At 31.0% G+C, this 13,444-nt stretch overlaps 1 protein-coding gene across 2 annotated transcripts in view; it reads right to left on the bottom strand.

The window, feature by feature from the left end:
* The window catches only part of LOC111143206 (leucine rich repeat containing 7), a 336,603-nt gene that overhangs the window by 251,874 nt on the left and 71,285 nt on the right, over window positions 1–13,444 (bottom strand). For both annotated transcript variants that reach the window (XM_022496767.1, XM_022496768.1), the window contains exons 4-5: window positions 8,544–8,633; window positions 5,481–5,537 (exon numbers count right to left, since the gene is read on the bottom strand). In XM_022496767.1, coding sequence (XP_022352475.1) covers window positions 5,481–5,537; window positions 8,544–8,633 — 147 coding nt within the window. The remainder of the gene's footprint in view (window positions 1–5,480; window positions 5,538–8,543; window positions 8,634–13,444) is intronic.

Genomic DNA, 13,444 nt, shown 5'->3' with positions numbered 1-13,444 from the left:
TTATGTATTATAGTCACAAAAATAGAGTTAATAGAAACATCAAAAAGCTATTCTGTAAGCTGTGCCTGACAATGGAATTTTTTGTTACAATAGTGCTAAGGAACCTATTGATGTATTTCATTGAAACAACTTGTACAGTAATGCCAATTGAGATAATTCATTAAAAGGATACTGAAATGAAAATAGAAAATGATTTAGTCACACCTGTCCAGTCGGAAAGCATATTATTTTATGACTTTTTCTTCATTATTCTGAGAGTGATAATTGGCAGTAAAATAGATAACAAAGGAAGAGACCTTTTAAAAGAGAAAATATGACAAGTACATTATATTTTTCTAATCTGCCTATAATCTAAATTAAAAAGAAAAATGAACATACATGACAACTGAAAACATGTATTTGCAAATGAATACAAATTTGACTGATAATTATAGAGTATTTATACCATTCAGGTTGGAAAATGCCGTATATGGAGAAGCTTTATCCCTAAAATGTTCATTTTTATAGAGTCATTTTAGTACATAAATAAAACTCTCCCCTTGTCCTCAATATATACATGTAGTTCAAGAATGATGCTGATCATTTTCTCTAAGGCAATAGTGTTTCTTTTTATTTGAAAAGGTTTCTATCTTAAAACAGCTTTTTAAAATAAAGTTTTATGTTAAAACAATCATAAAATTTCAAGTTCCAAAGTATCATACCAAAAATTTTTCTGAACTACTTGAGAATAAATTGCAATCCTGGTACCCCATCATTTCCAAATATTTCAGTGTTTGTTTCCTACAGACAAGAACATTCTCCAACCAAATCAAAACACAACTATCCAAATTAGGAAATTTGCATTGCTACTTGGCTACCATGTAATCCTTGGATTCCATGCAAGTGGACTGATTGTCCCGATAATTTTTTTAATAGCAAAAGAAACAATTCAGAATTACTGCTTTTAGTTATAATGTCTCCTTAGTTTGAAATAACCCCTTAGTCTTTTCTTGACTTTCCTAATCTAATGTCTCTCATTTAATAATGCTTTAATGTAGCTCTGGTTTTAATTTAGATTTATAACTCAAGGGATCTTTTTTGTCTTAGAGAATTTCAGAGAAGGTATATATTTCAATGCCATTTATGAATAGTTATATGTATGTTGTATGTGGGTCCTCAAGGCATTCTCACAAATATGGGGCATTTTTATTTAAGAATAAAACTTACCATTATCACTATTTATATGCTGTTAGATTACTTCCTAAATAATTCCTAAATTTCATTTCATTTTTTTTAAAATTTATTTATTTATAGAGAGAGAGAGGGAGATTGCATGGTAGGGAGGGGTAGAAGGAGACGGAGAGAGAGAGACTCTCTAGCAGATTCTGTGCTGAGATGGAATCCCATGCAGGACTCAGTCTCACACCCTGAGATCATGACCTGAGCCAAAACGGAGAGTTGGACATCTAACTGATGGAGCTACCCAGGCACCTCCTGAATTTCATTTAAATATATTGTTCTATCCTTTCATTTTTATCTTTACGAATATTATGTTTCTTGACTAAATGTATAACATTTTAATAGCAAAAGCAAAGAAATAACTTACACTACTTTTGGAGTTTCTTTAGTTGTTATAAATATTAATTTCCTTAATTTGAAATTATTTTCCTCCCTTGATGTGCCTTAGCTATTATGTGTAACTTAAAACCACCAGAGGGAGCATGTGTGTGCGTGTGTATGTGTGTGTGTTTGTTACGTGTAGGTTTAAAGACCTAAGCTCAGCTATCAGCTATTGATAGACTCATCTGATTAAAATATTAGATATTTCTTATAATTTTCAATGGAGAAAAGTAATCAAGTGACACAAAATGTCCAGGTCATATAACAGATATTTCTAATTGTGAATCAATATATTGGCATTCTTATTTATTTATTATTAACTATTTACCAGATACTGATTTAGGCACTGGAAATCCAGCAGTAGCAAAACAGAGAAAAAAAAGTCTTCGTAACAGAACTTATTTCTCCTGAGGAGATCATCTCTAAGTAAACAAAGAGTCAAAACAATTCAGAGAACCATAAATAATATGAACGAAATCAAAAGGAATAGTGGAATGGCATAAAGGCTAAGAAGGGACAAACTTATGCGATGTACTCTGAAGAGGTAAGATCTGAAGAAAGATATAAATCATAAGTAAAGTCTAGCCATGCAAAAATTTTTGGTGAGAGAGTTCTAGATAGACAAATAGGTTGCGTAAAAACTCCAAAATGGGAAAAACTCATTTTTTTTGCTTTCCCTCAAAAAATGTAATTTAGGAGATAATTCTGCTATGAGGACAATTATACCGTGAAATCTAGAAGTTTTCTTTTTGCTTATTTGTATTTTTCAGATATTCAATATCCTCAATTATTACACATAAGCAAGACCTACTGTTTCAGGGATTTTTAGGCAAATGTGTATCTGAGAAATTTAATTTTCTCACTCATTTATATACCTAGAAGAATGATCATAAAGAAACAGTTTATAATAGTAACTTGTATGTAGTAACAAAAACAATTTGTCCTAGAATCTGCATATATCAAAATATGTTGTTATGTCAAAATATTAGTTTATTTAAAGGATACATTTTAATGTAGGTTATTTTATAATTCTTACACATTTTCACATTTTGCACAGATTGACTTTTAAGACAAAATGAAAAGAAGAGAAAATCACTGAGGATGCAATATAAAGACTTAGCATCTTGTTTGTATCTCTAAGGAAAGCATGAGCTATCTCTTGTTGGAGTAATCATTACAAAACTAAAATTGTTGTTCCTAAAACGACTTTTTTCCTTTATTTTCTTTGGAAGTAAAAAAATAAAGGATAGCAGAAAGCTCTCACATTTCTCTTAGTTACAGGTTTAGATTGGTGATTAGAAGGTGTTATATTTAATATATTGAAAAGTTTATTTTTATTCAAGACAAAACTTTATGCAATTCTCATTTTATAGACAGCAACGCTAAAATATATTCTCTGTATTTTATTCATGGCCTTGGTTATTTAGATTACTGTCTATAAGTTAAAAAATAGCATACTAGATCAGATATAACTTTGAAAATGATTTTTTTAAATGCAAAACTAAAATAACTATACAACTTATGCACGCATAACAGTCTGCCAAGGAGACCCAGTGTCATTTCTACACATCTCTACAATGTTTTTTAATGCCAGACATAGTTAATATAATTACTATATTATATTAACTATATATATTATAGTATATAACTATATATTATATATAATATATAACCATATATTATATAACTATATATTATATTAACTATATTATTATATTAACTATAAATATAATAGTTAATAGTCTAGTATTTTTATTCTGTTTGATAGTGTGCCACAATTTAAAATCCTACAGAATGCCCTTGCACCAACTATAAGCATCATTACTCATTACTATGAACTGTTAATACAACTACCTCATATTAAGTGCTTATTATCAATATATGGTCAGATTTTAATTTGTATTTAAAATTTCCATTTAGAAATATATACATATTTAAAAACCCGACAATCTGTGTCAGATTTATTTTATACTTACATCAAAACTATTATTTGAAAGCAGACGGGAAAGGATTTTCCTCCACATACTCATATTTTCTCTTTGATCTACACGTATACATTTAGATGAAGGGGACAACTGTTCTTTTACTTTCTGTGATTTGGTTTCTACTTAGCCATATATCCATTCTATTTTATTTTTATTTATTTTTTTTAATTTATTTATTTGACAGAGAGAGATCACAAGTAGACAGAGAGGCAGGCAGAGAGAGAGGAGGGAAGCAGGCTCCCTGCTGAGCAGAGAGCCCGATGTGGGGCTCGATCCCAGGACCCTGGGATCATGACCTGAGCCGAAGGCAGAGAGTTTAACCCACTGAGTCACCCAGGTGCCCCTCCATTCTATTTTAAATGTAGACATTTAAAGCATTACGGATGGCAATGTTAGCAACTAGCTGCATTTGCAGAAGATTACTGCCAAACAAGTAACACTCTCAACCATATTCCCATCATTGTTTATGCCCCCAACCTGGGAGAGGTGCCCTCCATTAGACCTATATTGTATAATGGTTTGGCTTAGAGAAAAGCTACTCAAAAGTGCAGGGTGTCCAGGTTTGGAGACATCTCCTCCTTTTCATGTTCTCTCTTTGTCTCCACTTATGGGGGAATTAATAGATGTTTTATCTCTATATTTTTAAAATGAAATCATATCATTATTGAAACTTTAATATTGCATTGACAGAATTTTCATATATAACATCATTTATGAATGTATTTTAAGGTTTGTATTGATATTTTGGTTAAAAAAATCAATGAAATTCAGTCTAGTTAGCTTAGGGAAAGAATTAAAAAAACTGAGTTTTGGTCCTGCAGTAGAAAGGTCTCGAAGTCCTGCTTATATGTTGAAAAATTAATCACTGTGCATCACTTTCTGCAATACTGTAGGAGGGTAATAATAGCAGTATAGTACTTTCAATAATTTAATTGTAACATATACAAGTCCTTTTGATTTATTTGGGTAAAAAAATTCCCCATTTTAAATAATTTTTGACTTTCAAAAATGTTTTTTTCTGTACAAGACAAAATTCTATTATTAGACATGAATAAGGCAAGACAGGATGAAACAAAGTATTTTGTTAAACTAAACATTGCATACAATTTGGAGGATTACTTTTCCCATAAAAATATCCTGTGCTTTTATATAAACCAAATTTTATTTTTTTTTTATTTTTTTTAATATTTTATTTATTTATTTGACAGAGATCACAAGTAGGCAGAGAGGCAGACAGAGAGAGAGAGAGAGAGAGGGAAGCAGGCTCTTGGCTGAGCAGAGAGCCTGATTCGGGACTCGATCCCAGGACCCTGAGATCATGACCTGAGCCGAAGGCAGCGGCTCAACCCACTGAGCCACCCAGGCGCCCATATAAACCAAATTTTAAATAGACTAGTAAAAAGGGACAGTTTGAAAGAATGTATAAAATTTCTGACAAACCATTTTGGATCTTTAGAAAAATTTTAATCACTTTTATGAAATGTTTTTTCATATTCTTGATTTAAAAATTGAAAGCTATCACAGTCCATAAATTAACTTGAAGAATTAGCAAATGATTAGATTGAACCTTTTGAAACTGCTGATTGTTTTCAGCTAATAAAAATGTCAGTTTCATAAGTTTCAACGCGGTAACTTCCTGGTGTGCATGTTCCGCTATGAGAAGAACCTTAAACGGATTATGCCCGCATTGACTTGTAATTACACAGTTTTATAAAGCACAATATATTCTTACTTAATATTAATCTTACAGTGTACTGTGCTTTTCAAGCTCTAGGAAAAAACTGTAGAAAGATTAACTCAATCTAAATGGCTAAGCACAGCCAAGATAAAAATAGTCCTTTTTTTCCTACTACTTAAAGTCACAATTCGAAATTTACAAAATACACAGTCACTTACTTTGGTAGAGTTTTCAAATGATTTTCTCTTAACTCCAAGATGCGCAATTTGACAAGTCTGTAAAAGTGAATAAAAAAATTGCTCCTTAATATTTTTGTATAAAACAATATTCCTACGAGAAAGTCAGTTATCATTGCATTATCCAAACAACTATGTCTGAACTTTACATATCATGGTTACAGACTTTAAAGAATTATACAGATCGATTATAAGTAGGGATGCATCAACATTGGACAATGACAAATACCGGTTTACTAAAAATAAAGATCATGCAAAGAGATCATTGGGTCCAAGTGATCTAAATTTCATGTTTTATAAAAATATATACACTGTTGTTTAATTGTAGGTAACAGATTCTTTAATATCTACTTAATACTAGGTCCTGTGTTCACTGGAATATGGCAATACTCTCCCTCAAGAGACTCTAAGTGAACTTGTAAAGCAAATAATACAGCACACTAGTTAAAAGCTTGAGCTTTGTGGTCAGATGAATCTGGGTGAAATCCAGACTGTCATATTCTATCACTGTCACTCTGGTGCATTAATCAAACCCTCCTATTTAGGTTCCTACGTCTCACACTTACCTACCTGTTAAGTTCTACAGTGTGAGACACACTATTGTTAAAATGTCTATAACTGAACTTTAAAATGTACTCTGTTGAGGCGACATTAGAACAACTGTTAGGGGTGCCTGGGTGGCTCAGTTGGTTAAGTGTCTGCCTTCAGCTCAGGTCATGATCCCAGGGTACTGGGATAGAGCCCCACATTTGGCTCCCTGCTCAGGGGGGCTGCTTCTCCCTCTCCCCCGGCTTCTGCTCTCTCTTACTATCTCTTTCTCTCTCAAATAAATAAAAAAAAATCTTTTAAAAAAGAACAAATATTAATTGGATTCTCTGAATTCTTGGTGTTTGGGGAATATTTCAGTATTTGAACTATTTCTCCCACATTTACTTGGCTTTTAGATATTCATCTAGGTCTCTTCCTCTTTTCTTTGTGTTTTGACTGTGACCAAGTTTCTAATTTAATTTTAATTTTAAAACTTTTAATTTCTATATTAAATAAAATGATTCAGTTATTCAGAGCATGGGTATATTGCTAGTAAAATAGGTTTCTTAAACATCAGTATGTCTCAACTCTTCTCAATATCTGTACTAATATGAAGTTATTTTGTGACTTACTTTGGCTTTTAGGGGCACCAAATCTCACATTTTGGAAGGAAATTTAATAATTCTCCAGCTGAAAGTTAAAAATCGTTTTAGACTATAATAGGGCGTGGTAGACTAAAGTAGACTTTAGTCTTTAAAGTAGACTTAAGTCTTAAAGTAGACTTTAGTAGACTAAAGTAGAGCATATCTTGGTAGACAATTTACACAAAATTAAATTCTAATTCCAAGTGGTTTTGGTACTATGTTTTCTGTTTGGACAAATATCTTCCTTGACATTAGGACCACTAAAAGAGAACTGAGAAAAATTTAAGATAAAGAAGTATGGTCTAGGGTGATAAATATTCTCCGATTTGATAATTCAAAAGATTTTGTATTGTTACAGTCAGTACCAGAAAAAAATGACAGTTTATATGAACAGATGTTGAAGTGCCAATTCATTTAGAAACTCGGCAAATGCTCTTTTGAAGATCTGTGAATTTTAAAAACCGTCTAACTATATGGTGTTCCTATGTGGTATGATATCATGATCTGCAAAAGTAATGGAACTTGGGAAATGTTGATATACTCTCTGCATATAAAATGAGGCTGCTACATGTTAAGAGACTTAATTATTCTACTGAGCTCTTCTTAACACCAACAGATAGGTATTGAGTTATACCCAATTTATCATTTGAACAATTTCAAAAGTGATCACTTAGAAAAAAAAAATTGATGATAAATGTAAAATGTCTTAATTTTTAAGATGTATCTTTTAAATATAAAAAATAGTTCATTGTAAAATACCTGGAAAATATTGAAAAATTTGAAGATGAAAATAACAAGGAACCAGTCTTTTATCTCACTCATATATTATATTCAAATTGGTGAAATATAATTTATATATTTTATTAAAATATGCTCCTAAACATAACTTATTGGAATTAAAAAAATATTTCCCTAAACCGGATTATAAGTTGACATACTATTATCATGGAGGTACCATAATATACTCAACTAATCTCCTGGACAGATTTGTGTTTCCACTTTTTTTCATATTATAAATAATGACAATTATCCTTGTTTATAAATCTTAGCGTAGTATCTGATAAGGATATCATACATTTCTAGAAATAAATTACAAAGGCAATAGTTGTAAATATTTTCAAATCTTTTAAAACATACTGTTAGGCATGAAAGTCATAACATTCTGAAATTTCATCAGCTGTGTGAGACTACCTTTTTTCCTTGTACTGTATAAACAATTTTTGTAATATGATAGAACATAAAGCTCTTTATCATTTTAATTCATATTATTTTTATTGTTTGTGAGGATAAACACTTCATGTATTCACTACCAGTTTGTACATTTAATCATGAATTCCTTGTGGATGTCATTTACTCACTTCTTTTCTAATGAGAACCTTGTCTTACTCATTTGTAAGAGTTCTTTATATCTTAAGGATATAATTTGCTTCCATATATAGTGGAAACGTTTTACCAGTTTATTGTTTTACCTTAATTTAAAAATATTTTCTGATATTATTTTATTTTAAATGTATTTATGTAGTCAAGTCTATCTACCCACTTATTGTAATTTCCTTTGTTTCTAAACTATAGAGGTATTTCCCAGCCCAAGAGCCAGAAATATTCATGTACATTTTTTCTAGATTATCTCTGACGTTATTTTTTGTATATTTAATTCTTCAATTCACCTGGAATTCATTTGATTATTAGTGACATGTAAAAACCAAATTTTACTTCATTTTGGAAAATGTTTCATTAAGTAACATCATCTCACTTAATGAATAATAATGACTCTTTAATCATAATTGTTACCTTTGAAGCCTCAACTACTGGCACTGGTAACTACTCATCTAAAGTAAAATAAAATTTCATCATTTAAATTTTGTATTCTTACCTTCCAAAATTAGCTGGAAGAAATTCAAGAAAGGCGTCATTCAGGTAGAGCTGGGTCAGATTTAGAAGCTGCGTGAAGCCATCGGGGAGTCTAGAAAGGAGTTAAAGGTTTAGTCACTGCATCGATGTTGCCATAGAAACAGAACAAAAATATTTATCTCTAAGGAGAGAAAATAGAAGTGTAATACATTTTTCAATTCTCCTTTGGTATCATGGTAATGGAAGCATTTATTGAGCATGTTGTTACAGCTTGAAAATTTTACCTGTTATTAAAATAAATGGCATTCACCCACCTCCACACTGTTCTCCTAGGTGGAGATTTATGTCACAGTGACATCATCTCCTACTGTTGCCCTAACCTTATGCACACCAGTGAGATATTTTTTATAAAAATTTCAAGTTGTATGCCATGTTTTGTAATTTTAAATTTAATATTCTTTCTCAACAGAAAATTCATATTTATGGTCAGGCAAGGATATCTACTTACTCTTTCATGAAATCATTAACATGTGTCTATAGTTTTTGCAATGATGACTAAAACTGCCCAAGAGGAAGGGATAAGTATTCTGACCCCCTAAGTGATAATGCATGTACACTGCAATTCAAATTTGTTCAATTAGTTTTCCACAAAAATGACCAAGAACATTGAAACTCTGACTACACAGAACCCTAAATGCTTTGAGTCATTAAAAGAGTTGAAAGAAATATCCTTTGCAAAAATTTACCAGCTGGATGAAATAATTATTTGAAATATTTAAATATTTTTCACCAAAAAGATTTAACTCAATTTTCCTGGAGACTTCTTATTAGAATATTTAAATTTTTCCTATAATTTAAACATTTTTAAATGCCTTTATCAATGGTTTAGACACTACTATGTTCTTTTACAAAATACCCCTAAATAATGTTCAAATTTGTCTTCATCTCAAATTACAGCCTACCTCCCTCCTTGAGTTTACTGACAAAATTATTTAAAGACTTGCCTATACTCACTGCTCTTTATTACTCCTCAAGCCATTGTTTTCTGGCATCTATCCCAACTCTATTACTGAAACTGCACTCAACAAAGCCTCCAATGACCTCTTAAGTCCCAATTCCATTAAGTCCATTTCATTTTGTATCCAGCACTGCCTAGCAACAGTTGTCACCAATGTTCTCTCTGTCTTGGCTTCTGGTACACATTTTTCCTATTTCCCCTCCTCCTCCTTCTGTGATACTGTGAGTTTCTCTTCCTATGCCCAATCTTCTGTTATGAAAAGTTATATATCTAAAAGAGTACATGTGTATCTCACAAGCAGTACCGTGAAAGAACCTCTGAATGCCCTTCCCTAACTACCTCATCCTATTTGTTCCTCAAATTCCTGAATGATGTTAATTATTCTGTTTTTTAGTTTTACTATACTCCACCTACTTCAATCCCTAAAGGAAAGTGTGGTTTTTGCATGTTTTTAAATATTATATAAATCAAGTCACACAATGAATATTTTCCTGAAACTTTTAAAAGTTAGTATTACTGTGAAATTCACCCATTTTGATGTCAATGATTGATTATCATAGTATTCCACTGTATGATTATACCACAATTTATTATTCTCCTTTTAATGAACATTACAGCTGTTTTTATTTTATTATAAATGTTGTTTCTGTAAATATTTTTAACATATGTCCTGGTATATAAAGATTACTTAAATTATATCCCTCATCTTAAGAAATTAATGTCCCTCAGGAACAGCCCTCAACTAATGACTAACAAGACTATAAATACTTCAGCCCATTCACCCATTATGTGTGCCACCACTTTGATACATGTTTTATACTGTTTCCCAGAGTTCCCCAGAGAGCTTAAGGTCCAGTTGTCCATACTAGTAAATAGTCGGATAACACATCCTCGACAAGGATTTCTTGAGACCATATCCTAAATCTAGTGCTTAGATTCTTTCTAAACACCCACTTCTGAGGAATCCAAACTAAATGCAATTAATATTTTTACCTTACTTTGTACGAATTCTTTACACACTGTTAGGGTACTCTTCTATTGATTATTTTTGTTGCAAATATCTTGTTCCAGTTTGTATTTTGAAGTTAGATTGTTTTTTATGGCTTCATAGAAGTTGTTTCCACAAATTTCCTTTAAACAGAGGTAGGATTCATGAAAATAGAAAAAGAGAAAGAAGGCAGAGGAATAATGTAGAGGTGAGAATTCACCTTAAGAGAGTAAGAGAAGATGAGTTCTAGAGAAAAATACTTTCTGTACAACAGTGTTGGGCATTAAGATTTGAGAGTATCAGTAGGGGACAGGGTTTAGAGGACAGGGTTTAGAGGGTACTAAAAGCTTAACTCCAAGGTTTGAATTTTATCCTACAGGATTAAAAAAAAAACCTATGAGAGATTGTTGTTTTTCTCTAAGTTATCCTTTGTTGAAATACATTAGTTCATATCCTCAGAGTATAACAGTTTTTATGATAATGGTCCAGATGTCCAACAGATTTCAATATACATTTAATTACTATCTTACCCTAATGTCCTTATGGTTCTTATACTCATTGGAAAGAAGGTATCATTTATGAATTTTTAAAAAAGAAAACTAATACATGTAAAATGACAAGAATGTTAAAACCTTTGATCTAATAATTTACTTTAATGTGGTAGCTATTAATACATAAAAAAAGTTTTAAAATGCCAATTTCCTAGTTTTAAGGACAGTTTGAACTAGTCCAGCTTCCCTTAGTCTACTATTCTGCATATGTACGTACAGTAAATGGTATTATATTATACTACTTCTTTGATCAAAAATATATTTGTTTATTGCTGCTTCTCAGACAAAGGCTTTTTCTTATGCTACAAGGAAATCTGGTATCTTGTATAGAACACTTTAAGGATTTAAGAATTGGCCACACTGTACAGGTTCCAATTGTAAAACTGGACTGTTAAAAATAAGTTATATGAAAAACCAGAATACAAAGTAAGATAGTTTTTTCAGTCTGGTAATAAACAAAGATGTGTTGACATTTTATATCAAACCTTTCTTATTTAAAAAAAAAATGTAGAATTAAAGTGCTTATTTATACAGTATATTTTATTTAATACTATGTATATTTTTATTTCAATTCACTTCAACAGGAATTTATTGAATAGTTACTCTGTACTTACATTCAAAATTAGTATCTTCTTTCTCACTTTCTCTACAGAATTCTACTCACAGATTTAGCAAAATTTTAGCCAATTATTTTATACCAAACTGCTTATACCAAACACTGAAACCAATTGCTTTATAGAAGTGTTAGGTATTTTCTATTCCTGGGATAAATTATAAATTGTTTGAAGACAATGAGTTTTAAGAATGTCCTCAATGAGCTAGCACTATAGTTTAAAACATATTATTTGAAAAATAAATTCAGTAAGTATGCAAAAGAAAATAATTTCATTTATTTTTAACTTTATGGTACAATTTTGTAGCTTCTAATAGAGAAAATGGCCCCACTTATCAATATTACCATTTCCAGAGGAGTTTACAAAGGAGTGGTGAGGAAGATACTAGTAAGCTATCTAACTATCCAACTATCTAGTAGCTATCTAAATATCTAGTAAGCTAGATAAACTTGATGAAGATGACAATCATGGGTTATCCTCCTCCAAGTTCTCCAGTGAAATCCAATATTTTACACTAAGTTAGGGAGTTCTCAATAAGGAAATGATTTTACTATTCAAAAGTAATTGGTAAGGCTCCTGGGTGGCTCAGATGGTTGGGCATCTGCCTTGGGTACCAGTCAGTCGTGATCCCAGGGTCCTGGGAATGAGCCCTACATCACCACACTCCCTGCTCAGTGGGGAACCTATTTCTCCCTCTCCCTCTACTGTTCCCCCTCTTGTGCTCTCTCGTTCTCTGTCAAATAAATACATAATTTCTTTAAAAAAAGTTAAAGTAACTGATTACTTTCCACATTTGACTGATCTAATAAAGAATTCAAAGAAGTTCTTTATGTATATTGGCAAATAATTCTCTCACCACTAAAGAAACACATTCATTTTATTAATCACTTAAATTCAAATGGTATATTCAAACTACACAAAGAAAGTATAATACAACAGACACCCATATATTTTAGTGGTTGAGCATACGGGCATTGATGTTAGAAGACCTGGGTTTGAATTATAGTTCTTTTAATAGTTATCTCTGTGACCTTTATAAATCTTTGCAAGACTCAATTTCCTTATTTGTAAAATGATGATACTATTATCCACTTCCAGAGTTTCTTTAGCGATTAAATGATTATTTCTCCCATAGTAATTACAAACTCTACATATTTTAAATGTGTAAATTATAAAATTAATAATATTATAGAATATTTGGAATAAAAAGAGAAAAGAAAAATATTGCTCAGAATTCTACTTTCTTAACACAACTCTCATTACCATTTCATGTATTTTAAATCTGGTTTCCAATTAAATGTTTTAACATCACTGCAAAATTGTATCATGTTTTCTCCCTTTACATTGTAATTATCTTTCAATTTTGCTGTATAATCAGAGTGACTACATTATCTATCATTCAAACTAGGACATTTTTGAGAATTAAAAATGAGCTATTATTAATCATGTCACATCAAGAGGTATAAACTGGGATGACTTGAGCAAACGGAGACATATGGTAACCCTATATATAATCTTTGTATCCATCCAGTAGATGTGCCATAATTTATTAGCAATGTCATTATTATTATGCATTAAAATGTGTCATATTTTCAAAATGTATCTTTTAATTTAAACCAAAATCAAATGTTTTTTCAGAATTGGTGAAAGGATCTCAGGAATTTAAATGCTATCTTCATGTGTTTCTATCTGTAAAAGGGTATGTAGATAATGTTTACCTACTTTATGAGGTTGTCCTAAAGATGAAAATGA

The sequence above is a fragment of the Enhydra lutris genome, unplaced genomic scaffold, assembly GCF_002288905.1.
Source record: "Enhydra lutris kenyoni isolate GAN:26980312 unplaced genomic scaffold, ASM228890v2 scaffoldscaffold9, whole genome shotgun sequence".
In the NCBI taxonomy this organism is placed as follows: Eukaryota; Metazoa; Chordata; class Mammalia; order Carnivora; family Mustelidae; genus Enhydra; species Enhydra lutris.
The sequence above is the reverse complement of the archived record's forward strand: the minus strand, read 5'-3'. Positions and strand labels throughout refer to the sequence as shown.